The 27302-nt window shown below is 49.6% G+C and overlaps 1 protein-coding gene across 2 annotated transcripts in view; it reads left to right on the top strand.

The window, feature by feature from the left end:
- LOC111144782 (CDK2 associated cullin domain 1) overlaps positions 1-9906 on the top strand; it is a 78578-nt gene extending 68672 nt beyond the window's left edge. The window contains exons 8-9 of one of the 2 annotated variants that reach the window (XM_022499242.1): positions 382-425; positions 820-9906. In XM_022499242.1, coding sequence (XP_022354950.1) covers positions 382-425; positions 820-1061 — 286 coding nt within the window. In that variant the 3' untranslated portion in view covers positions 1062-9906. Of the gene's footprint in view, positions 1-381; positions 426-815 lie in introns of both variants that reach the window. The other variant, XM_022499243.1, reaches the window with a different exon arrangement.
- The last annotated feature ends 17396 nt before the right edge of the window (positions 9907-27302 follow it).

Here is a 27302-nt window from a genome sequence, read left to right as displayed (position 1 = left end):
CCATTTAATAGCTTTCTGTATTTAAAAGGGAGTGCCTGGGGTGCCTGGCTGGCCTGGTCATTAAGCCTCTGACTTTGGGTCAGGTCATGATCCCAGGGTCCCTGCTCAGCAGGAAACCTGCTTCTCCCTATCCGCCTGCTTGTGTTCCCTCTCTTGCTGTCTCTCTCTGTCAGATAAACAAAATCTTTTAAAAAATAAAAAATAAAAGACAGCACCTTTTAGCTAAGAATATTCAGGTTTAATGTCTGTTTTAAGCTGTGTTGTTAGAATTGAAATACCTGCTTTCCTTCTGTTACGGGTTCTGTCCCTTCATTTCTCCTCTTTTGGTGTATGAAGATGTCTGCGTGTTCTGTTGATTCCTTCTTCTTTTCTTATCCCTAGAGGTGACCAGTCCCGGAAGAGAGCTGGGGATGAGTTGGCTTATAGTAAGTAACAACGTTCTTACCTTTTCTGACTGTCTCGTTATGCCAGGCAGCTCCTGGTGGGGGCGGTGCGGGGAATCTAATGGAATGGTGTTCTCCACGAGGCACTCTGTGTGGTCAAGGCCAGACTGTTGAGTCTAGTCGGTGGCCGTGGTTTCCAGCAGCTGTCAGGGGCCTCCCAGATTCTGGAGTCTCTCCTAGAATGGGATGATGGCCTCGCCTCAGTCCCTGATCACACAGCCCCTTTCACTTCAGTCAGCTTTTTTTTTTTTTTTTTTAATCTCCTTTTGGGGATTGCAAGAGGGTTGAGAATTACGTATTAAATAGATTCTTACCATTATCAGATGCTATCTGCTATTCATACTTTTTTCCGTTGCAATGTTTTTTTTCTAGACAGCTCGTCAGCGTGTGCAAGTTCCAGAGGGTACAGATAGTGAATGTATTGAATGTACTTTCCTTCCCGAAAAGAGGACACACTGGAGCTGCAGAGACTGTATTCGGAGCACAGCGGGGGGCCTGCAGACACTCAGGAGCTCTGTCACAAAGTTGTTCTTGCAAGAGGATGTTGGACTTCTTACTTTGGTTTGTAATTTTAAAAAAACAAAAAAACTAACAAAAACAAAAAACAGTTGCTGCTAGACTTGGGGATGATTTTGAAATGGGACAATCTTTTAATGAGTTTACCTACAGATTCTGTGAGGAACAAGCATCTTGAAAAGCGACCATTGCTAAGGGAAATCCAGCAGCCAACATCAGCAGCTTCCTCCAAAAATAGAAGAACAGAGAATCTTTTTTTTTTTTTTTAAAGCACTTGTTTTGTTCATTTGTGGACTTGGCACTTCAGCACATTGGCTTTGCACATCAGAATCTCTTTTGCTTTAAAATCAAGCAGATCATTACAGTGCAGTGTTTTTCGCCCATTACCAAAAAAACAACCCCTTTTAAAAGAGTTGGTCTTTGTTTAGCATTAGAAAGTCTCATTAAAGGAAACCGTTAACTTGGCTTCTGCCATAACTTTCCCCCTCACCAGTTCACAACTTTTTTCTACTCTGTGCCTTGAGCTTTGTGCACTTTGCAACTCTGTGACCATGGTGTTCAACTCACAAATGCTTCGTGAAAAGGTTTATGGTATCACAGACTCCCCCACTAAGGTGTCAGGTGTGACTTTGTAGCAGGATGCTTAATGAGTGGGAAAGTAGAAGCGTGTTGCTCACTGGTCGGATCTCCCCCTGCCTCACTGTGGCATATTCATGTTAATGTTGGGGACCAACTCTGTAGAACATATCCATTCCCTCTGTCACTTCACATGATTTCACCAGCTGCTGGAGTACTGGCATAATGCTAGTGTAGGAGTGTGCTGGACTTCAGCACTAAAGCTCCCTTTTTAGTATCGTGGAGAAATTTCCAGTGGTAACAGCTAGTTACTGCGATGCCCTAGGAAGCAGATACAGTTATTCAGTCCAAATATAATAAATGGTGTGGGCTTCTGGATCCATTTCATTTTAAATGGGTGAGATAGGTACTTTGAAAAACAAAGTTTGCCGTCTGCATCTTTTTTAGCATTATATTCAAGTATACTAGAGAAGTAGCATTGCTATTTCAAGCTTCCTTCCAGCTGTGACACAGCTATATATTTTTTTTTTTCCTATACCACAGTGCTGTTTAGGTTCTTATAAAAGACTCAAAAGCTTATTCTAGTTGTTTCTGGAAGGCATAGAAAAATAGATGTGGCAGGTGAAAATATTTTTCTTCTCAATTTTGCTTGACTCTAAATTGAGCATATTCTCGACTCTGTTTGGCTGTGTCATGCTGTTTACCTCTTCAGAGAACTTGGGGCAAAACAAGATGTATCAGGGATAGTGTCACAATTCTGATTGTCAGGTTTCTCATAGAGTTGCCTTTGTCAATTCAGTCTGTCTTTTCTCGGGAGCAGGCTGGATGGGAGAGTTTGAAGTGTGATGATAGGAGCAAGGAAGTCATCTGATAGAAGTCCTCTATTGGTAAAATTACTGATCTGAGAAGTAAATGTACAGATTGCCAGGTTTTTTAAGTACTTATCAACGAGAGTTGGTGGATTTTGCAGAGGACTTTGAACTGGACCGTTTAACTCTGTGTGCATCTTAGATTGTATTGGTAAACACTGAATTACTGTAAGAATAGACACAGGCTCTCACTGTGCCCTGTGCAGGTTGATTTGGTACCCCAGTAACATTGTGGTGTCAAGGAAGAACTCCATTCTATCATGAAGTCCCAATTTTACTTTTTGCCATGGCATGCTTGCTGCGGGCTTATAAATGTAACACCTGCGACTGACGTCTCTCCTGAGTGGTTTTAATAATACTTCTGAAAGGAATAAAATTGGGGTGTTTCTTTAAATGTGGATGAATTCTTCATTATCCTAATAATGTGCCCAAATGCTTTTTCTGGGAGAGTATTCTTTGGTCAACAATGGAACTTTCTCTATAAAAGCATTGTATTATGATGTGAATTGGCATTAAAATCTTTGGATGCTTTTGCATTATTAAGTTAATGGAGAAATATTTTATATTGTCTTTTTATTATTATTATTATTATGTATGTGTTAACAAAAAGTGGGCAAAGTTTGCAAAATTTAGTTTCTTTGAATATTTGCACAGCGACTGCAGCTCACAGTGGGCCAGGGCTTGGTACTACAAATCCATGAATGGAAGACACTGGAGAAAGAAAATACTCATCTTCCTAGTGCATGTGACCTGGTTGCTACTCGTTATCTGGGCCCCTTGAGGCACATTGCAGGATGAAAACCCTATTTCTTTAAGTAGAAATTGACCTTGCTTATTTAATTGGGTTTCTTAGCAAAATTCCGAGTTTGCAACATGAGAGGAGATAAGATTTGCCCTCCATTTTGTATTGACTAAGCATGGTCAGCCAGAAAGTATTTTCCTCTTATGTTTACTTGTATTCTTCTTGCCAGTACAGTATCTAGTCTTTCCACCCCAGTTAAGTCCTGGCTTTTGTGGGGCCCAAATCCCTGAGGACAGAAAATTGTACATTGATTGTCTCCTTAGGCTACACGTAGTTGATTCGGCGAGCCCGACTCGTGTGTGTGTGCAGCCTGAAACCAGACTCTCCGAAAGAAAGCCAGCTCGGTCACCTTGGAATAATGACCTGTCAAAGTAAATGACGATGGTTTTGAGAGACGGTACTTACTTTCAGAGTTGGCCTTATGCTTCAGTAACCGTGTCCTCTCCTGGTCTCTGTGGTCACAGCTGTACCCTCACCTGACAGGAGCTACTGCTTTGTTTTCTGTGGGGCGGAAAGCCAAACCTCGTAGAGTGTGACTCTTAATCTAGTAGTACTTAGGTAGATTTAGAAGAAACACAAACCTGGATGCATGAGTTGTGCGTTACTAAATTTTGTGGGAAAGTTACTTTTTTTTTTCCCTGTCCCTTTTACAAGATTGAGGCAGTTCCTCTCCCTTTCTTTGGGGTGTAGGAGGGAAACAGCGGTAAGTGAACCGGCAGGAGGGTGGGCGCCCGCGGCGTTCCTGCTGTGTGCGTCTCTGGTGCCCCAGCCTCATAGAGCTGCCACTCCCCTGGTTACAGATGCCGTGCTTTCTGTTGGGTTGCAAATTTGCACACAAGAAGAATTCCTCAGGAAGAGTTTGCACATGCATCGCCTTGCAATATTCTGTAATGACCGAACAAGGGACTTGAATGTTTTTCAGCACAAAAGGAGAACTTCAGAGTGGTGGTCTGTGCACACGTACTGGCAAAGGTCATGGTGATCTAGCAAACACGATTGGTTTCTGCAGCATAAAGTGAGCAGGAACACTTGTATCATAGTATTTAAATAAGCCTGTTTAATCTCCAGAGTAACCCTTCCAGATTTTGTCTTCTTTTCTTATTGAGACCGGCTATATTTTCCGCTGTGTTTTTTCTGTTTTATGGCAGTTAATTATTTCCATGATTATTATAGAAGCATTGCCCTTGAGCTGAAATTCAGTTGTTTAATAAGCAGCTATTATTGAAAATAACTGAACATTGTTTTATGAATATACACTAATCTGAGATATTAAAATATTTTAAAACTAAGAAGCAAAACAAAAAACCTACATTAGGTATCCAGGCAGTTTGGATGTTTTGAGCTGATTTTTTTTAATGGCGTCTCATTGTGCTTCAGAATATTATGTTTACTTTACTCCAGGTCTAGGCCTCTTAAGGGGACTTTAAAATGTAAGATCAGAATGTGAATCCCTTGACTGACACCTAGAATAGGTTTATAGGACCTTTTCGGTTGTGGTTGCAGTTTTCAGTAAGATTGCGTAAGATGAAGTTCATGTTTATCAGAAGTTAAAATAGGAGTTCTTGGAGAAATGGCTTTCTTGTTACTTTCATTACCTTATGGAAATTTGCCCCAGTTTCTGGCCACCAGAATTGATGAAAGGACCCCTGATGTTTTCAAGGGTAACGATCTGTTTTGTCCCCTTAGTTTTGATGAACTAAGTCACTGACACTTTCCCTCCTCCCCTGGCCAAGACCCTGTTTTCAACTTCTTTCCAGAGCCGAGTGGCACAAGTACATATACTATTTCTGCTGGTGTTGATGGTGTGGCTGTGGGAGAATTAGAGAAAATCCTCTTCAGAGGTATGTTCTAACAGGACCTCAGTACACATTGTACTCCCTCCGGTCGAAAATTATCTTCATTTCTGGTTGGACTGTGTTGCTTAGAAAAATGCTAATGGTTTAAAATTCTAGGAAACTTACAGTGTGGCTCTGGGGTAAATTTTGTGGTTCGGAAAAAAATAAATATTTTGTATTGATTCTAACATGTCATTTCAATGTGGCGACGATGTACTAAATGCAGTAAGACTGTGGATGTTCTCTCAGAAGGGTATGTTTTGTTAAACAGATGGCAATTTAATTGCTCTCATTAGCTCTGTTTGTCAATATTATGACCATGCAATGCAGGAGAAATTGCTCAGATGTGAAGTTGTGGAAGCTATGGCTGGAAACAGGAATGCTTATGAGTAAATGGGAGGTCGAATGCAGACAAGAGGCTCTTGCCACCCACAGCACAGCCAGAGCAAGGATGAAGCAATGAAGTCTAGTCCCTGGTGGTGCTTATTTGTTGGAAAGCATGGTGGAGCTTAAACAGGGTGTTCTGTACACCAGCTCTTATCAATCAAGAAAAAATGGTGGATGAAACTCTTCTTGATTGGGGATTAAAGCCACTGACTTTGGCTCTGACCTTTAACTCTTGATGGATTTGAATCACTCCTTCTGTATTAGGGTGTATACCATCACTCGAAAACATTGTGGTTAATGAAAATAAATCTTGTACAGATGTCCTTGGCTTGTATGTTGATACTTGGTTCACTGTAACTTTGTTATAATACGGAACGTACGATTTCCCTTACAGTATATTCATGATGCCTCCTAAATAATAACCAGACTCAGCACATTGTTCTGTCAGCTGGTTGATCCGCTGGCAGGGTGATGTCCATCTTGACCTTTGTACCAGTGATTGGAAAAAAAGGGCGTGTGTAGGTAATTATATATATTTAGTTACCTAGGCTGCATACGTATGCAGCATCTATACATATGTACATATATATGTCGTTTTTCTTCTTTAAACACTGGCACATTATGGACCTTTATCAAAAGTTCCTGACTTGCGGTTTTTTGCATTGATGATACCATGCTTTTAAAAAATAACCCTTTTTTCTTGCTATGAAATTAATATTATCTCCTAGGTTTTTTGAAATCTCACTTTACAATTTTAGTTCCTCTTTGCTTTCTCTTTTCAAGTGTCCTTCCTACAGTGTTCTCGGAATGCCAGTTGTCATCCTCCTCTTTTTTTAAGACCTAAGCTGTGTTGTACTGGTAACTTCTTTTTAATTACTGCACACAGCAGGATTCCGCGACTGTCTTTTCTTTTTCTCTGCATTGAAATCACCTGACAGTTTCCTCCTTCAGCTTTTTCTTTGTTTCAGCCACATAGGGAGTTATTTAAATCCTCTCCTTTCCCTTAGCAGATTTTCTTTTTTAACTGAACATTGAACTTTTCTACTAGAGTCAGTTCTAATCAGGGAGGTATGTTTAAAATGTGTGTTTAATTTATTTCCTCTATTGGCTTATGTCTTCATAATCTAAAATTCTAAAACGTTTTGGATTTCAAAGAACATGGTTTCGTAGAAGGAATATCATACAGATAATCTGAGAGCAAAAGTCTGTTTTAGCTTTACTGAGTTGTGTGTTCTTGGGTAAGGTTATTTTTCTCAACCTTAGTCTCCCCATATTAAGCCCTTTTTCCTCCCTAGATTACTCATGATAGAGCATCTTCCTGGGGCGATGGGTTTCATTGGCTAGAGGAATAGAACAATTCTGAACTTCTTAATAATGCACCTTAAGTGACTAATAATATACCTCAAAACATATATTTAAAAAATGGCCACAGCTACAAAGAGAAATAAGGTAATCTACCAATATAATGGGCATTTTAAACATACCTCCCTGATTAATTAATAGATCATGAAGAAGACAAAATCATGATCATGAAGGGCATGAAGATTTAAATAGCACAACTAATAAATGAGACCTGATGTAGATACAGAAAATCTCCCTGCACCTTCCAATGAGAAAATAAGTGTTTTTTACAAACCAAATCTAACATTGCATTTAAAGTACAAGGAATGATGACCAAATTGGATTTATCCCAGGAAGTAAATTGGTTAATATTAGAAAATCAGTCAGTGTGACTCATCTGTTAACGGACTAAAGTATGATCAGATTGTGAAAATTCAAAGAGTCTACAAGGCAAATTAAAAGACTTAAGAGCTTATCAAGGTTGCTGGAACAAAATCAATATGCAGATGTCAGTTACGTCTCTATGCATCCAGCTACAAGCTCTCATGTCTCCACAATTTAAATATAATTAAAAATTTACAGTAGGAACAAAAACAATATAGAGTATGTAAGAATAAATCTTAAGAGCTGTGTAAGCCTTTTAATGACAAATGGTGATTTAAAAAAAAAAAAACCCAATACTTCTATTGATCTAAATGAATGGAAGGACTATGATGGAGAAGATCATCTTGGTCTCAACTCTTTGTCCAAATTGGCTAATAGATTACTGCAATTCCAACAAAAAGTCCCAATGGTTTTCACTGTGATACTTGACAAGCTGATCCCAAAATGTAAATGGAAGAGCAAAGGGTCAGGGATATTCAAAACATTATAAAAAAGAATGAGGAGTGAGGGGAACTAGCATGACCAGATTTTAAAGCTTACTCTAAAATGAAAAAAAACAGAAACCATTACTCAGACATCTAAAGAAGCAACAACAAAAACTTTAAAATGTAGTGATTAAAACAATGTGGAATTGGTATAGAGATTACGAGTAGATAAATAGACAAGGACAGATTGCTCAGAAACTGATCCAATTAATATGAGAACTTAATTTTTAAAAGGGCAGTCATGGCAGACCTCGGGGAGAGGGATGGATTATTTAATAAACGGGGCCTAGGTAATTTTTCACAAAGGGAAAACGCGAATTGGACCTTGCCTTGCATCAGGCACAAAAAGCAATCCCGGGTGGATTAAAGGTTCACACAGTAAAATTAAAACTATAGAACTTTTAGAAGACAATATAGAAGAATATTTTTATGACTTTGGGGAAGGGAAGGATTTATAAACAAAAGAGGATGTGCAAACCACTGAAAAATGAATAATTTGGCTACATTGATAGTACTTCTGTTTACTGAACATTTCACAGAGTGAAAAAATGAGCCCAAAGTGGAATATGATACAGATGTTCACAGTATATACCTAACTTGTTAAAGAGCTATCTGCATATAAACAGTAACAAAAAGAGAAATGGGCAAAGATGCAGACAGTCATAGAACAAGGAACAGAAGTGACCAAGCCTGAAAACATGTCTAACTTGATTAGTCATCAGGAAATAAACCCATAAATATCATTTCCTGGCCATCAAATTGTCAGCCACCAAAAAAAAAAACAAACAAAATACCAGTAATTGGAGAGATGACAGCAGGGTCTTTTTCATCTGCTGCTATTGGCGTGTAAGACAGTGCTACCAATTTGGAAAACAGTATTAACTAGTTAAGTTGACCACAGATAGATCGTACAGGCAAGGATTTACGCTCAGAGAAACTCCCATGTAGGTGTCTACACCCAGGAAACCCACAGGAACAGTGCAGTTGTTTGTAATAAGAAGAAGAGAGCCAAATGTCCATCCACAGTATAATGAGTAAGTGAGTCTGCGTGTGGAATTCTGGAGAGCAGTGAGTGTGGTGTAGAGCTCTGCACATTGTGGGTGAATCTCAGAAGTGACGATGGCTTAAGTCAGAATGATTCATGAGTAGTAAAGCTAAAGAAAAGGAAGATTAACAAAATCTTTGTTAATTTTGACAAAATTAACAAGGTCGTGGTTTCCTTAGGGATGGGCTGGAAGGAAAGCAGAAAGGAGCATGGGCTTATAAGCACTTGATAATAGGAACTTTTTGACTGTTGTAAATACGTCAGTTCTTGAGTTAATATGTATATTCGGTGCAAAATCAAATGCCAAAGAGTATTTATTTTTAATACAAATTAAAAATTCATATGGAAGTATAACATGAAAATAGGAGGATCTTCATTGAAAGGGGAGGAAAAAAGGGAACTTGCTGTACCAAAAAAAATTTTTTTTCTTTAAAGTGCAATTAAATTTTTACACTCATACAAAAATAGACCACTCAATGGAAAATAGTATTAAAAATAAACTCAGATGCCTCTAAGAATTTAGAATGCTTTAAAGGTGGCTTTTTGAAATAATTCTGACCATGACAGATTACTTAGTAAAAGGTGCTGGTTTCAGTAGAGAAATTTATTCCCATCAGATCATTCACCAAGAGAAATTCCAGTTGGACTAAAAATTTAAGAATAAGTTATAAAAGTGAGAAGACAATATAGTTAATATCTGGAGGGATTGGAGAAGTTTATTCTAAGGATGTAAGCAGTGGCAGGAAACAGCGCTGTCCAAACCCGAGTGTGTGTAGAGCACCACCCCAGCATGTGCATATAGACATGTATATTTTTAAGTTAATGTTTATGTGCTATACCAATACACATAAGGCAAAAAAAAAAAAAAAAAAAGGGTGAAAACGTTTAAAGTATCTTTTGTGTGTATTGTAAAAAAAAAAAACCTTTGCTCTTTCTAAAACTTTTTTTCTTTTAGTGAGAGCTGTATAATTAAAAGTGCTTCATTATTTTTGAAACCTCTAGTTTTAACATTTTGTGATAAAAATTACTTAATTTCTGATTCTAAGGTAAGTTTATTCTAATGCTGGGTTTTAACGGCTATTGTAGCTTAAAAAGCCACTTCATTACGATCTGTGGATCCAAATGACTGTGCTTAACCGAGAAACAATGCTTATTTTCCACTTCATCTACTAGTCTTCAAAAGTGTTTGTTGAAATCTTTATAATAAATTTCCATCTTTCTCACCATCAGTACCTTGTTCTTGCTCAATTGCAAGTGTGGCATTTTTACTGGTTAAAAAAAAAATGGGTTCAAAACTTCCTGAAAGTCATTTTTGGATTTCATTTCCCAAGTTTTAAGTATGTAATTACGAGAATTTTTAATAGGTAACAGTTCATTTTCATAAAGCTGGAAACATAGGTCTTACCATTTTCAAAATGGTTTTAACATGAATTTGTTTTGGAAAAGGTAGCTACTTTCTTACTGTTAAAATATCTTTTATCTTGAGGGGCAGGTAAAGTCTTTTTTTAAAAATACCTTTTACATTGTGTATTACTGACACGCACTTGTCACCACAAGAAAGGTTGGCAAATTGCAAACATTTTCTTTTTCTCAATAAATATATATCACTTTAAGTTTGACAGTACTTTTTAGAAAACCAGCAGCCTCTTGGGATTTAAATTTCCCCTTCTCAACAGGTTCCACGGGAGAAGCCCTACAGAAAGTGGTTTGAATCCTTTTTTTCCACTTTTCCTAAGGATGGTACATAGCCAGCTCCCAGAGGCGCACAGAGAAGTTCCGTGTAACGGGTGACTTCACAACATAAGGGCTGAGTTCTCTCCCAACCCCCCCTTAAGAAGGGCTGGGAGGAGAGAGAAGCAGAGCAGGGGAATATTGTGAGGTGTGCTGTGGGGAGAAAAACGCCTTGGATATCCCCTAGAAGAGATTGTCCTCAGGAAGCAGCCTCCAGAGCTACCCGTGTGGGGAGGGACGCCCTGTGTGCACAGAGTCCTCTAGGGTCGGCTCCAGGCTGGCCCGTGGCGCTCCACAGCTGATACCGGGCGAGGTCTTAGCTGGATTGGGTGCTTCAGTCCCACTGCTAAGGTTTCCTGCATTTTCCAGGGACAGCTGGAAGCGGGTGAACCGCATGAAAGGCTCTGGGGAAGGAGTAGAGCCTTGTCCAACGCAGGGAGCCAGAGCAGTGCCCCCGTCTCTGCGCGGTTGGTGCAGGCCAGGGCGGTCCTTTGCTGGCAACCCCCTTTCTGGCCTCTGACTACCTCCCGCTCGGGTGAGTTCTCCAGGGATGGACCCAGGGTGCGTCCCGGCCCCCAAGAGGAGGGGCTGCAGAGGCGCAAGTAGTTTCCTGCCACCTCAGAGGACGCCTCTCAACCCTCTCCCTCACCCGGAGCGCTGTCGGGCAGAAGTGCTTGCCTTGGCTCTGCGGAGGGCCATCCGCGGTCGTGCCCTCGAGGACAAGGTTGGTGGCTCAGCCAGCAGGCACGGTTAGCGGACCACTGCCACAGCCCTTCCCCGCGTGTGTCTGCCCCTCTGGCTGTGTGTGTGCCGAGGACGTCCTGTAGATGGAAGTCGAGTGTGGGTTTGTCCTGCAGGAGCCTGTGAGGGCGGTCAAAGCCCGCAGCGGTGGGAGGAAGATTCTACACCCTGTAGGGCTGGAGGCTGCGGCTTCTGAGCAGCGTCCGGCGTCCTGCCTCCACCTCCCCTGGCTGCTGGCCCGAGGCACCGCGCAGAGGCCAGCGCCCCCTGGGGCCCCTGTCATGGCTTCACTGTTCTGCACGGCAGAAGTCCCGGTTTTCCCGTCTGTCTCTCTGGGCAAGGTTTGGCGTTTTCGCCAAAATCTGTAAGCTCAGTCTACACAAGACAACGTCCGACAGATCCCAAGTGAGAGACTCTGTGCAGGACGCCTGGCCGCTCCCTCATCAAAGGTGTTGTGGTCATGAGAAATGAGGAAAGACCAAAAACCCGTCCGATTAAGGTGACCGTGGAGACATGGTGATTAAACACAATGTGGGGTCCTGGGATCGAAAAAGGACGTTTGTGGGAAAGCTGGAGGAACTGGAATAAAATCTGCGGCTTAGCTAATGGCGTGGTACCAGTGACGATTTCCTAATTTCCAGAAATGACCCACACATCCGCTTTAGCCCTCAGGGAAGCTGGGGGAAGGATTTACAGAAATGCTCTGTACTATCTTCGCAATGCTTCCGTAAATCAAAAACTGTTTGCAAAAGGTTTTATTTAAATATGGGTCTCTCAGGGCTGTAAAGTGGGGGGATGTAACAGTCGCCAGTTTGTGCTGCAGAAGCTGACAGGGAGCTGCACATGGTGTTGGGCCCGATGGCGGGTCGCCGAGCCCCACCAATAAAAAAAACCTGTGTTTTGAGAGAAACATTTATCTCAATCAAAGGGTCTGAGCTTAACAACAGCTGTGTTTTGCTCCTACTGTCCTCTTGCTGGTGTTAACAGTACATTTCAGCTTCTAGTCAGGGATTGGAGAATTGGGTTGGTATTGGTATTACCAGCCCAGCTTAGCCAAAACAACCCGGCAACTCATCAACCATCAGAGGAAGCTTTGGAAGACGGGCAGTTGAAGTCCTTGGCCCTTGGGTCTCCTGTGGCTGGGAGGTCTTCCCCCGGGGCACTCGGGGAGTCCCTCTCTTCTGGGTTCCTTACACCCTCTACTCTTGGGCTTTCCAAGGATTATCTGGGTTTAGTCACATACTCCCTGGTTCCCACAGAGCTAGAGTTCGCACGTTGACTGAAAATCTTGCTAAGTCAAGCTGACCCAAGGTGTGAGACCAGGAAGTACTGTGCAAACACGGCAGGAAGGTTAAAGGCTCCAGCTCCATGTGCTGATAGAGGAGAGGAGAGCAAGCCGAGGAAAGTGGGCTTTCCGCTGGGAGGGCTATCTTAGCAGGGGTACAGAGGAGCCTTGGAAAGAAAAAATGGGAAAATTCGAGAGGCAGGTGCTCCAGTGAAGATTGGATGTAAAGGCATTTTTAAAAAAGATTTATTTATTCTAGAGGGAGCGTGCGCGTGCACAGAGGGAGAGGGCAAGTGAACCTCAAGCAGACGCCCCTCGCTGAGCACGGAGCCCAACGCAGGCCTCACTCTCATGACCCTGAGATTATGACCTGAGTCGAAATCAAGAGTCAGCTGCTTAGCCAACTGAACCACCCAGGTGTCCCAGCCATGAGGGCATTTTTAAGAGCTGAGACTGCCAGTCACATCAGGCCATCCCGGGCCAGGGCCCATGAGGAGACACTGTGGCCTGGACACATGGGGTGAGGGTGGTGCGGAGCTTGGGACTCAGGCTACGGGAGCAGGTGGCAGAGCTGGGACACTGACCAGGACCTCTCAGAGGCAGCGTGGAGCAGTGGAGAGAATGGACACAGAGCTGCGTTGGGGTCAGCTAGCTCCCAGTCTATGAGCGGTGTGTCCCTGTGTAGGTCACTCCAGCTCTCCAAGCCTGTTTCTCCTGCCGTAAAGCCAGAGGGCTCAGGCTTTCGCTTGTTCTGTGGCTCGGATGCTTCTCATCCTTCAGTTCAAAGGATAAGAACCACCATCGCGGGGACTCTTCCATTGTCCCGTCACCCAGCATCGGCTGTGGGCCGGGCACTGCGTGAAGCATGCTGTCCATCCTCTCAGGGATGCTCACAGCAGCTCTGGTTTCCAGTGACAAAGGTGGGGCTTACAGATATAATGTGACCTGTCCAAGGTCACCCACCGGGGACACAGCAGCCGGTCCCCAACGATTGCACACTGTTGGGTTGATGTAAGGGCTGCAAGATGTAACCAGAACGCAGGCTGGCAAGCCCAGTAAGTGCTCGCAGGCTTCCCTGCGGTAGTCGTGTTGCTCCTGGGCACAGCTGTCTGGATGAAAGACGTGTCCTAGGGGTACGAACGGCCTCCCGCCTGGTGCTGAGTCCTCAGCCTGCAGGCTGTCTCATGCCAGCAGCGTTCTCTGCTGGGCAGTGTCTTCTAAGCTCTGGGTGGCCACTTGGCCTCCAGGCAGAGCCCCATCTGAGTGGCCCAGCCTTAGGGAAGACCAGACTTTTGGGGCACACGAGGAAGAGGTGCCCCACAGGTGGGCAAGAGCTCGCTCAGCAGAGCCAGAGACTCCCAAGGCCAAAATGACGTCCCTGCCAACAGCCAGAAATCGCAATTGAGTGGCTGATTCTTGTTTGCTGTTTGGAGGGACAGAGATCAAAGCCAAGGGCACACGACTCAGGGGAGACTGCACCCTGTTGCAGGGAGAGCTCAGCTTAGAATCTGGAGCAGACCGGGGAAATTCTGGCTCCACCTTTAATTCACCAGGCAAGTCACTGAACCACTCTGACCTGCAGTCTCCTCACCGACAAAACCAAAAATTGGCCCATGGTGGTGAACACCACTGTTAGGGTCCTCTGACCTTCCATTTCCCTTCGTATAGTTCCCTTTGGGGGATTGTTCCTCCCGTTTACCACAGTCTTGGGGGCACTGCTGGGGAAGCCCTGGGCGGGCAGACTGCCTGAGCCACCCAGGCTTTCTCCCTGGGAGCTGGGATGGTGTGCAGAGCAATCTGCTGTCTGAAATGGGAAGAAGCAGCCCCCCGCAAGAACAGAGAGAGAGGGACTGGGTGTGGGTCCTGCCATGGAGATCCCTGGTGCCGCCAGGTGCGGGGGCTCCAAAATGTGGCACTCAGCACTCCTTCCACCTGGTGACCACCGTCCCTTTGCCCACCGTGGCCTTATCTCCATTTCCGTCTTCAGGGGTGGTAGCCGGTGACTGGTGCTCGCAGCCCAAGCTCTCTGGCTGGACCCCCAGAAGATCCCTTGAGCCGCATCCCTTCCCCAGAGTGAGGACTCTTCTACCCACTTTGGAGCCTTTCTTTTTTCTTTTCTTTTTTAAATATTTTTTTGAGAGGCAGTGAGAGAGAGCATGAGAGGGGACAGGGGCAGAGGGAGAAGCAGGCTCCCTGCTGAGCAGGGAGTCCGATGTGGGCCTTGATACTGGGGCTCCGGGATCGTGGCCTGAGCCGAAGGCAGCTGCTTAACCAGCTGAGCCACGCAGGCGCCCTGGAGCTTTTCTGAAACAAGGTGGTGGACATTTCTTCCTGCTCCGCATCTTCTCTCTGGGCAGTAAAGGGAGACATCGCAGGGGATCCAGGATGGAATAACCTGGCGTGGGGTCCCTAGGAGCCCCCGTTCTTGATCTGGCCTTGTCCTTGACCCGCCCGGTCGGCACAGCCAGGCCTCTGGTCCACGTGAGCAGGTGCCCCCGCGCGGCTTCCAGCGTCTCTCTGGTTACCAAGCCTTAAGGAACTGCAAAACACTTCCCCCCGCCGCTCTCCTCTGGCTGACTGTAAATTGCTCTTGCCCTGGTGCCCGACACAGTGAAAACCGCATTTCCAGTCCCCAGGAGGCGGCAGTAGGAGTGCTGCGGCCACAGCGGGAGCCGGCAGGGAGGCCCGGGGCCCCAGGAGAGCAGGAGCCTGAAGGGAGGGGCGGGCCATGGGCACCTTATGGGGTCATCGTGGGCTCTAACAGGTGGGGATGGGTGTCTGGATGTCCTGGTGTCCTGATGTCTGGAAGGAGCCCCTCGAGCAGGACAGTGACACTCAGGCCTCAGTTTCTGTCTCTAAATGAGGTCATGTAGGAGAACAGCCCCACTGAGCGAGTCCTTGTTCCAAGCTCTGTGTCACCTACCCTCACCCAGCGCTGGGAGGCACCCCATTTTCCACGTGAGGTCCAGGGCTGGTCCCAGGCAGAGCTGTCTGAGTTGAGAGGGGCTTCTGCTACACCATGGTCCTGGGGAGCCAGCGGGCCATCACCCCAGGTCTCCCGGCACCAGCCCCAGGGCCATTGCTTCTCCAACACTGCTCCATCCACGCACCCGTGCCTGGTACAGCAGCCCCAGGGGGGTACCTACTTGCAGGGGGAAAGTTGGAGGGCTGTATGGGGCCTTGTCATGGGTCCCCTGCCACCTGGCGAGACAGAAGTGGGAGAGCTGGTGCTGTGTTAGCTGCTGTGAGGTTTCCTTCTTGACGTTGCGTACCGGGTGCTGGGTAGCTGCTTGGTTCTTAGGAAGAAGGCAGATCTCAGTGCTGCCCCTTAGGGCAGTGTAGTTGTGGCCTGCCTTTCCCCCACCCGTACAGGGGCCTTGCACTGGAGGCGCGGCTAGCGGTCATCCCGGGAAAACCAGGGCGGCTCTGATCCATTTCTTTCCTTTAAAAGTCATTGTCACAGGCCGGAGAACGACAGCGGTTACAATGATACCGTCTGGCCAAAGTCCACTATCCAAGTTGCTTTTTTAACTTTCTCTTCTTCGGGCTAAAATTAGGTGCCTGTTTTCCTTTAACTCAATAAACAGCCACTGAGCAGCCCCCATGGATTAGATTAGGCGGTCTCCATGGTAGTCGGTGTGTCTACACATCTTATTAGACCCATACCTAGGCTGCGGGCTCGGAATGGAAGTCCTTGGGAAAAAACAGTAGCTTTCAATTGCTGCGTGTGTCTGTTGCCAGGTGTGAGCTCGGCACCTTGTATACACGATGGCATTTAAGTCCCAGAGGAGTCCTAGGAGGGGGCTACTAGCATTCCCAATCCCATTTTACAGAGGGGTAAGTGGGATCCAGAGAAATTTCAGTAGCCCCTCTGAAGTCCCCCAGCTGCCAGGACAGAGAGGTGTGGTCCACCTTGGGTATGTCCCCAGAGGCTGTGCTCCTAGTCCTGGGCCACCCTGAGGACCCCGGAGTGGGAATGGGGCTCTGAGCCACCTCGGCTTTACAGAACACTGCACAGGAACCAATCATTTACCTCCAAAAGCCTGCTCGGGCTGGCTCACTCTGCAGCTGAAATGCTTTTTAACTCTTTATGGCCACCCTCGGAGTCTAATTGGAGCCTAATTGGCCCTGATGGGCAGTTAAAAATGTGATTAATGGAACAGAGGGCGAGTTAGCACTTAACTGCACTGTGGGCTGGCAGTGTGGAGGCTGGTGGGGCTGGGAGCTGGGAAGGAGGTGGTGGAAGGGCTCCGGACCTTCGGTCTTCGAGCTCCTGTTCTGCCCTCCTCCCCTTTGTCTGCACAGAAACAGAGAGGGATGAGTGTGGGCGGCAGGGAACCAGAAAGGACTTGAGAGGCGGACACAGCCAAGCAGCCTGAGCCATCTTGGGCTCCCCCCACAGCTACCCCAGGATGGAGGAACTCACCCTATTCCCCATTTCCAGATGAGGAGCGGAGGCTCAGAGAAGCAGGTACCCAGGGTGGCCCAGCCAGTAGGTGGCAGAGCTGAGATGGCCGAACCGAATCAGAGCCGCACCTGAACTGTTCCCTGCACTGTCATCCCCGCTGGCCGGCGGCCACCACGCGGCAGTGGACCCCACACCAGTAGCAGAGCTTCTTCCCGAAGGTCCCACTGAGCTGAGCCTCCCTGCCTGGCTGGCACCTACTCCGCAGGCTAAAAGGGCTGCAGGATCCCCGTCCGCTTACGTGCAGCTGAGACCCACCCTGCTGCCAAAGCTCGGAGCCTTACGTCGACCTGCCCCCAACCAGCTGAGGTCTGGCACCACGTGTCTGCCCCCCACCTCCACGAACGTGGCATGCATCGGAGCTGGGTCGAACGCCTTCTCCCAACATGACTTTGCAAGGGGTCCTTGGCCAATAGGCAGCCCCTCTGTCTTCTCACTGGCAAGAAGAGGGGGGTTCCTGAGCTACGGTGTGCACAGCTGGTACCTAGGAGGCTTGTAACTCCCCTCACCTCCACGACCCCGCTACGATTCTGATTCTGTAGGTCTGGAGCAGGGCCCGGACACCTGCATTTCAGCCACGTGCTCCAGGTGTCTCGAAGGCACGTGGGGCCCACCACGTGTGGGAAGGGGATGCAGGATCGATCCGGTCTAAAGTTTGAATTTCCATGTGGTCTAATTGAAGGCTGATTCTTAGTCACCCTTCAACTTTTCTCATCCAGGGCTAAAATTAGAATCCCCAGCGTGGTTGACCTTTTCATTCACCTGTCACCATGCGCTGAACACCCACTCTGGTGCCAGGACCTGGGCTGGGGAGCTGACAGGGACACAGGGCGGTCCCCGTCCCCCTGCTATAGGGTTCTCATAACAGAGCCCTTGGCAACAGCTAAGAGGAGCGGAACGCTCCATCGGGGGCCCAGGAGGTAGGTACATGTGTCCTGTTCTCTGCACTTGACAGTGCTTTTCTCTGGAGTGCTCTCAGCCTCCCCAGACAGGGGCTTGGCCCCGGCTCCCTCCTCCCCTGCCCCATGAACCCCACTGCAGCTCAGTGTGCACAGACCGCGTTCGGGGGGCTGCTCCGAACCCCCCACCCCCGGGGGAGCCTGCTGTCTGCTGGCTCACTCACGGTGGTGTGACAGCCCAGTTAGCTGGGGATAGGATGGGATGGGGGTGGGAGGTGCTTTGGAACGGAGTCTCCCAGAGCCCTCCGCAGTCAAGGGCTTTTTTAATATAGATTAATGAGCATAAACAGGATTCTTGATTTCCTCAAATAAATGGATTTTGAGTGGTTACTCCGGCAACGAGGCCTACTTCCATTCATTATCCAGGGGTGGGAGAGGGAGCATGGAGGTGTCCCTCCTCTTATCCTTGTGTTTCACAGTCTCTGAGTTTGGGGTGGGGAGAGCAGGGGTGGTGTGAGGAGGGATGTCATTCAAGGGGCTCCGCTGGCCTCTTGGTATGAGGCCAGGCCCTGTGAGGAAATAAGGCAGGTCTCGTGTGAACTCCTAGGCCCCCAGTTCTGGGCCAGTGGGCCCGTCACCAGGGGCCACGAGTGTAGGCAGTAATGGTTCGGACATCGGAGGACACACAAAGCTTGTCTGTGGAGCACCAACAGGACGTGTCGTGCCCAGAGGTTTCTCAGCTGCCCGTGGCACTGGGGGGAGGGCTCTAGCTGGGAGGGTACTTTGTGGAGGGTGTCCCCGAGATACCATCTACCCTCCCTGTGCGAGCGGAGCTGGGTAGCACCGGGCCACCCTACCAGCTGCTCAGAATTCTCACGGCAGACACAGTGCTGACCCGGCATGAGAAGTGACACCAGGCTGAGGCCAACAGCCCATCAGACGGAGAGCAGTCTTCGGGCTCAGCTGGGTTTCTCACCCTCATCGTAGCAGCCCCCCTTTCTTGGGCACTGCCTGATCTGTTTCTGCCTCCCAGGAGCAGAGGGAGGCTCAGCAAGGGTTGGGCGCTGGTGTGAGGTGGCACAGCCCGCCCGCACAGTGCAGACCCATGGGGTCGGCTCCAGAGCCCACGCCCGTCACGTGAGTGGTCCCTTCAGCAATTTGTTGAGTGTCTGTTTTGTGCAGGTGCTATCCTTGAAATCAGGGAGAGCCTAAAGCTGCTGAGCACATGTCTGGGACCCCAGCATCAGTCCCATCCCGTCCCTCTGACCCCCGTCCCCAGGGAGGCATTTGGTGTCCCTTGGTCAGTATCACGCACCCACCATGCAGAGGCAAATGCCCCCACTTCAGCTTCTGGAACGTGGCAGAGGTATGGTCTTCAGAAGCCTCCTGTCGGGCTCAGATGGGGAAATGGCAAGGGAAGAGCTAACGGCCCTCGCCCTCCTCCACACTCCGGGGAGGAAAACCAGCAGAGGCAGGTCCAGGTCCTGCAAAGGAGCATGGCTGGGCTTCTCGCCTGTCCTGGTGGGGAGTCTGTCTTTCCAGGCAGTACTTGGGCGCTTTCTCATTGTCTTCGACTGGCTCTCGCGCAGCCCTCCCCAGGACAGCCTTACCACTTGTGCCCACTTGTGCAGGCGCGAGGACCCACAGCAGCAGCTCATCTGCAAGGCCCTGCCGGGACGCAAGCTTCCCGGAGCCGGAGCCGACTGTCCTGTGGACTCTCGCCCCTTCTTCCCTCCCACCCTCCCCCGCCTTTTTTCCTCCCTCCTTCCCGGCTTCCCTCCCTCCTTCTCTCCTTCCTCTCTCCCTCTCCCCTTCTCTCCTTCCTCTCTCCCTCTCCCATTCCTCTTTCTTTAACTTGATCATCTTTTCGGGAGTTCAGCCTGAATGCCTTGCACACCTCTACCCCTCATTACACAGCACACCATGTTGAGCGCAGTTAAAATCTGGCTTCACGATTCTTAGCTGCCATGCCAGAGAGGCGATGACAGACCCAAGAACCGGATGCATGAGAGCAGTCACGTCTGCTACCGTACCCACTTGGCGCGTGTGGCTATTTCATGACAATGGAATAAAGCATTCCGTTGCTCCCATGCACCAGCCCCCTTCCAAGCAGTCAATAGTGCTGTACGGCCTGGTGGCTTCCATCTTGCAGGAAGGTCCCTGGGACGGTGCTGGTCTGGAGGCTGCCTGGGTGGGGAAATGATGGAGGGCTTGGGGCACGAGGGAAGCCAGGTGTGCCATCTCTTGGTGACTGTGAGGCCAGCGGCTCTGGCTTGGCTGCTGAGGCTCGGCGTGTGCCTGGAGCCACGAGGTTGGTGGTGGGGCGGGGGGATGGAGGCCAGGCAGGCCCACAGGAGACGCCCACCTCTCAGGATTGTCAGGAGGATCACAAGTCCCAGCACCTGTCTCAGTGCCTCTCCTCGTGCTCATCGGCGCTGGGCACCTGCAAGGGCTCTCTTCACCCTGTCTTCTCCCTCCCTCTCTCTTTCTAAAAATGTTGTGCCCCAGATCCCCTTACCTTTTCTTTGTCCACCGATAACCAACCACATTAATCGGCTTCGTGTATTCTTCTGTATTGAAAATAGGTGAATAAGCAAATACATTTGTATATTCTAATTCATTCCCCTCCCTACACGCTCCTTCCTCTTGCTCAGACACCTCTCCCCTGCAGTCGGAGGCCACGCCCTCTCTCCTTTTCTCTCGGTGGTGGTGGCGTGGCATCCCTCCACACTGACATGCTTGGCTGGTCCCTTACCCATGAACATTTGGGGGCCTCCTCGCTTTGCCTGATATAAACAGGCAGCAGTGAAGTCCTGCACGTCTGCTGTCTGGGCCATGACCAAGTTCATCTTCAGGATAAATGTCCAGAGGTGGAATCGCTGAATAAAACAGGACGTTGGCTGGCTTGCGGCAGCTCACCCTGCTCAGAAGTGCTAACAGTCAGCTTAGCCCCCTGCTGGCCTCTCTGAGCCTGCCTGTCCGCCCACAGCCCCAACAGCCCCACTGCAGGGCGCGCTGCTAGCTTTCTGGCTTATTCTCAGTCGGACAGGCAGACGGTGTATCTCAGTCTAGTGTGATTTGTGGTTCTCTAATACTGACTAGTCTGAGTATCTCCTTACGTGGTCGGGGGCCCTTTCTGTTTATGTTTCCTTCATCCAATCAGCGTTGCTTTCTTCCTGATAATGGACCGAAGCCCTCTTTTTCTCCTTCTTATTTGGAAAAAAAATTAAAAATGCAGGATAGTCTGGAGAACAGTTCGAGCGAAGCTCTAGAACCGTGCTGTCCCACAGAACTTTAGGGGAAGATGGGAACGTTCCAGAGCTGTGCCCTCCCGTAAGGCAGCCCCGGCCAGGGGTACCTCTTGAGCTCTCGAAATGTGATTAGTGCGACTGAAGAATTGAATCTTAGGTTTTGTTTACTTTTAGTGCATTTCAATTTCAAGGTCAGTAGCCACCGGTGGCTAGTGGCTCCTGTACTGGACATCGCAGGTGTGAAAGCATTGATTTGGGTAGCCGGCGGGCCCCTGCTCCGGGACGCTGAACCATTCTCAGTGCTTCAGGACCCTCCTGGACGCACGTTGTTTGCAACCACGAAGGCCGCGTAGGCTGCAGTCACATAGCAGTGACTTTGAATAGAATGTTAGGAGGGCGATGGAGTTGGTAGCCAGGGTTTGAATCTAGGCCCCGCCCCTTCCTAGCTGCATAGCCTTGAACATGTTACTTGACCTCTCTGAGTAGGCTTTCTAACCTGTGAAATGGGGTGCGGGGGTGGGGGTGTATCACTAGCATCTGCTTTTAAATGTTTGAAGATTAAAAGAGATAATTTAGTAAAGTGCACTTGAACCCCGGCAGGGGCCAAGCCCACAGGAGGTACAGACACAATTTTCCAGGTTCGTCCTGACCCCAGCTCAATTAATGAGCCAAGAGGAGTCCCAGTGCTCCCGGTGCCTGGTGGATATTTTCTTATTTATTCTTCCCTAAAACCCCTAAGGCATAGCTGTTGTCCTTGGCCCCAGTTGGCAGGTAGGCACAAAGGGAAATGGAAACAGAGAGGTTAAATAACCTGCCTCAGGTCACACAGCTAGGATGCGGCAGTCTGGGCTTGTTCCCTCCGGAGTCAGCTTCACGAACCACCGTGCAAAACAGTCTGGTTGACAGGAGGCTTCAGCGTGTGTTCTCAAAGGCAGTGGCTCTCAAGGTGTTCCAGGGACCAGCAGAATCAGCATCATCTCACAAGGTGTTAGAATGGTCAATTCTTGGGCCTCAGCCCAGAACAACAGAAACTCTGGGGAGGGGCCAGCCACCTGTGTTCTGAGAAGCCTCCCACGTTGATTCTTGGGTCCTAGAGCTTGAGAAGTGTAGCTCGTGGTGGGGCCTTCAGAAGGTTGGCTTTGAGTTCCACTGGAGTTCACAGCTTCAGCTGTCTCTGCTGGCCCCATACAACCCCCTCCCCAGCCCAGCGTCTCCCTCTTGCCCTGGCAGCTCCGATCCATGTTCCTACAGCGCCCTCCTCTCCAGGGCTGCTTGTGGACGTAGAGATAGGTGGTCAGTGAGGGCTAGGCCCGGCCCCTGTCCCCTCCGCTGCTGGTCCAGCTCCAGGATGGGTACCACGAACCTACTGTCTGCAATGGGGCTTGCTTCTCGGGCTGTTCTCTGCCCAGTAAGTAGCCCCATGGAAAGCAGGGTGGACAGCGACGTTACTACTCTGTCATTTGCAAAGGGCTGCGTCTCTGGCTGATGACTCAGTGTGACTGACTGTCAGCCTCAAATGACAGAGATCAGGGGTCCTGATGAGAACGCCTGCCACCCCCGGAGCTCCCAGACCCTCAGGGGAACAGAAGGGAGGAGGACACGGAGGGATACGGGCCCCAGACAGCCTGGGGAGGCTCTGGTGCTGTCTCTGCAGAGCTCAGAAACTGGGACCCCGGGCCTCACCCCAGGCTGGGAACTCAGACCTCCAGCACCAGCAGCTGGGCGCTGAGTGTTTTTGGAAATGCCCTCAGATGATTCTTATCTTATCCCATCCTTGTTTTACTGAGATATAACAACTGACATATACCCCCATGTTAAGTTTAAGGTGTGCGGCGTGACCGATGCACGCCTAGATCACAAAGCAGTGACCACCACAAGGTGAGTTCACGCAGGTGCTGCCCCAGTTACTGTTTTTGCTGGGGCGGTGAGAACATTAAAGATCTACTCTCACAGCAACTCACAAGTGCACAATTCAGAATGGTTAGCCGCCGTCACCAGGCTGCATGCTAGATCCCCAGACCCTACCCGTCTTCCAGCTGGAAGCTTGGAGCCCTGGACACCATCTCCTTCGTGCCCCTACCTCCCAGCTCCTGGCAGACCCCAGTCTACACTCTCAGTTCCTACGAGCTCGGCTTTTCTGGATTCCCCATCTAAGTATCGTACAGTATTTGGATTCTCCAACTATTTTACTTAGCATAATGCCCTCAAGGTCCACCCGTCCTGGCAAACGGCAGGATTCCCTCCTTTTTTATGGATATCTGTATCTACCCCGTTTTCTTATCTGTGGATCCACCGATGGATCCTTAGGTCGTTCTCGTGTCCGTGGCTACTGTGGACAGCGCTGCGATGGACGTGGGGGTACAGGATGCTTGCGGGAGAGTCACTTCACGATCCTGCCGTGCAGCCACGGCTGGAAACCACTGAAGAAAAGCAGCACGTCTCACCCTTGAAGAGAGGCTGGGATATCCTGGAGATGCTGTTTCAGAGGTGGGTCCTGGCTCAGGACTGTGAAGTTGCACCCCAGTATCTGATTTCAGAAGAGTCACCCATCACTTAGCAATGACCCCATGTGTCTGCATCAGCAGCTTTTCTGTTTGATTCGGTGACGGTGCTATTTGGTAGCTTATTAAAGGGCAGTTCATTTTTGCTTAGGAGATTTCATCAGCAGAAAGACAATTACCAGCACTTCCTTAGAGAATTTTAACATTTATGCTGATTTTCCATGTAAGGTATTTTCGATTCATTTGCATGACTCGATATTTGGCAAGATGATTCTCGGGGAATGGACTGCTTATGGTGGTCAGGTTAAGCCACTGCTTACAGCGCAGGGTTCAAAGTCTTTTGGCCAGCCCTGGGGAGAGAAACCACACAGGTAGGTCTTGGGTGAGCCCCTGACTGCCCCAGAGCAACCCTCACCCCCAAAGTTATCAGGCTCTGCCTTCACTTCTTTTACTTTTGGAGAATCTACTGCTAAATGTGTTTGAAAACTCAATCTTCTTATTCAAATGCTGTCGTTGACAGCCAGAGAAATATGAGGCTCAGAGAAGTTAAGCAACTTGCCTAAGGTAGCACAGCCAGGCCATTAGACCAGAGAGATGCTGCAGGCCCTCCATTGCCAACTCACCAGCAGAGTCCAGCCCATGGCTAAGCAGCGCCCCCAGTGCACCAGGTGGCTGGTGCACCCCCAAGCAATCCCTGATGCAGTCTCCTGGTGGCGGGATCCCTGGGTCACAGCAGGACTGCCCAGAAGAAACGCAGACTGGGGGCACGAGCTGGGAGGTTGGGACCCAGCACCCTCACTCTCCCACTCTCCTAACAGCATGACCATCTCCCCCTGTCCTGTCTCTTCCATGGCAGTGCCAAGGAAGGGTCAAAGGTCGTTTCTTAAGACCCATTGAGGCATTCGGAGGCCAGAGAACAGAGTTGCCTGTGCCTACCCTTCCTTTGCTGCCTTGTTCCTTCAATATCCTCCAGCTGCTCTGAACACCCAAATGCTTGTTGGGGAGCAGAACACACTGTTAGGAGTTTGTGGGCTCCGGGCCTCTGCCTCGGACTAGTCAGTAACTTTCAGGTCCATTGCGCAGATGAAGCAACTGAGCCCCAGAGATCAGTCTGGATTGGAGGGAGGCAGGTCTGAACCTTGTTTGGGGTGGAGGGTTGGGGCTGGACTAGTGTTTCCAGCTGTCCCTCACATCTGGCCATCCCTTCCCCTCCCCTGGCCTCTGGTGGATGGCAGAGTGAGGAACAGGCTGGACAGAGAGGGTGTCAAAAGCTAAAAATGGAATGAAAATGACCAGGAACCTTCTGTTGGGGTTTTGGGGATGGAGCTGCAGCTGGGGCATGGGGCTGGACCAGTACCCCCATGGCTGAGCTCTGATCCACAGGGTTGGAAGTTTCCTGGAGATTGGGATCCCCATCCTCCTGCGGGGGAGGGGTCAGGTCCAGGCATGACATCATTGCGGCTGCAGGAGGCTGGAACTTCTCTGGCGTCTGCTCCCTTTGGGTGCCAGGCCTCCAGCCGGTGTGTAAAGAGCCACACCAGGCAAGTCTGCCACGTGCCCTGTGTCCTCTGAGAGCTGATGAGGACTGTGGCTCCTCCCTCCCGTGACCACTGACTGATGAAAGCATCCGATGTGGGTGCCATCACAGCAGCATCTAACGGAGGGGCTGATCGTTCCCACCCCAGTGAGATGCCCATGCCCCTAACTTGGGACCTTCTGCACCTTGCCCACCTGTCTGGCTCTTACTGCATCATGCTTGAGAGCAAGTGCAGGGTTCAAAGCCAGCCGCAGCCTCTGCCTTCAACCCCACTCCCTAACTGGGCAGTTCCCTCAAGCTGTCAGCATCTCCGCTCCTGGTCTGTGTAGGGGGATGGTATTAGGACCTGTCACGTACAGACAGATGGAGCGTTACCTGAGATCGTCTGTGTGAAAGGTTCAGGATGCTGCCTGGCACACAGTAGCTGCTCAGTGAGTGGTTCTTGGTCATGGTGCCATCTGGGGAGTGGGGAGGGAGGGGGCACCTAGAGGCAGCCCTGGGGAGGGGCGGGGTTGGGGCTGCTGTCTCAGCTAGGAGGAGGACAGGGACAAGGACAGAGGGAATCAGCTGGAGGGCGGCAGGGCCCCCCTGGCCCCCCCCCCCAATGGCAAGGTTTTCTAGGCTGGCCAGGCCCTCCTATCTTGGGTTCCCCACTCTGGAGGCTTTAGGGCCCAAGCCAAGGGCAGGCACCCAGGCTTTAAAAGCACGTGGGCTGGGGGCTCAGTCGTCCTACCTCAGCATCCTGACGATTTTTTCCACAGCCTTGGTGAGGGGAGCTGGGCCTCTCATGCCTTCTCATTGAAGTGGGATTTTTCTATTTCTGAGAGGCCTGTGCTGGGCAAAGGCAGCTGTGGTGGGTGTGGGGAGGGGGAGGGGTGGCGCTTCAAGCAGCCGGCCTGGGGGATGGTGGGAGGCACACTTTCCCAGCCATAATTTGAAAAATTGAGCTGAAAAACAGTCAGACCTCCCATGTGACTCAGCCCCATTATCCCTAATCACTCTGAGAATTCACCAACCTCTGCCCCACAAGTTCCTGCTGCAGGGCTTCCAGAACGCTCCAGCTTTGGGGTGGGGGAGACCAGTAGGGGGCGGCTTACAGCAGCACGACTTGCTCCTGAGCCCTCAGAGGAAGACACTCCTACTCCAGGAAGGAGGCCCTGGAGAGGGGTTCTGGTGGCGGAGGGGTTGGGGGTGGGGGGGGGGGCAGTGTGGCAAGTGTCTTCCCTTCTCGCCCCAGAGCCCAGAGCCCGAGGGGATGTGAGGGGATGTGGGCTCTGCAGCAGGGGCTCTGCGTGGGGCCTGGCTCCTCCCGGCTGGAGCCATTCCTGGTCTCACATCCTGGCAGGCTCAGGCTACAGCTCTCAGGAGTCCCTGCCCTGAGACAGAAGGCATGGCTTTGACACACGAGAAGCCTCCATTTCAGAAACATTTAGTATATGCTGAATAGAGGCATTAGAAATGAGGAGGCAGCCCTTCCAGGGAAGGACTCTAAAAGATGTCTACTATACCCTATCATGTAAAAAAAGCAGTTTATAAGACGGTGTGTAGAGTATTGTCTTAGGCTGACCCGGCTGCCATGACAGAATGCTGTGGGCCGGGCGGCTTCTGCATTTGCTTTCCCACAGTTCCGGAGGCTGAGAGTCCAAGATCAAGGTGCCGGCCAGGGTGGTCCCTTTGCAGCCTCTCTTCCTGGCATGCGAAGGGCTGTCTTCTGCTTTGTCCTCTCTTACACAGGATGCCAATCCTATCAGAGCAGCAGCCCATAGCCTCATTCAACCTCAACTACTTCTTTAGAGACCCAGTCTCCAAACCCAGCCACACTGACCGTACTACGACTTCTGGGGGGCGGGTCCAGATGTCCAGACTGGAACAAGGAGGATGCTCCAGAGCCGGACCTAACAGGCTCCAAACAGTGGCTCTGCTTGCATGTTGGGTCGCTTGGGTGGGGAGTGATGCGAATTCTTTGAGGTCCTCAGTTTCCCCTCCTGAACTCCTGGGGAGGTTGTACCTCTGCCTCCCACCTTCCAGAAGGGTCATGAAGATGCCGACAACCATGAGGCTGGGAGAGAGCCTTGCAAATGGTCGGGGACCCTGAAACGAGAGATGGTCTTGTGAGAAAGAGCTGGGAACTGTGGGGGACCCCCCCCCCCCCGGTCAGGCTCACCTGTGGTCGGGAGGGGTGTCGACAGAGGTCATCCCTCCCCTCCAC

This window comes from Enhydra lutris, unplaced genomic scaffold, assembly GCF_002288905.1.
Source record: "Enhydra lutris kenyoni isolate GAN:26980312 unplaced genomic scaffold, ASM228890v2 scaffoldscaffold12, whole genome shotgun sequence".
Classification (NCBI taxonomy): domain Eukaryota; kingdom Metazoa; phylum Chordata; class Mammalia; order Carnivora; family Mustelidae; genus Enhydra; species Enhydra lutris.
The sequence above is the reverse complement of the archived record's forward strand: the minus strand, read 5'-3'. Positions and strand labels throughout refer to the sequence as shown.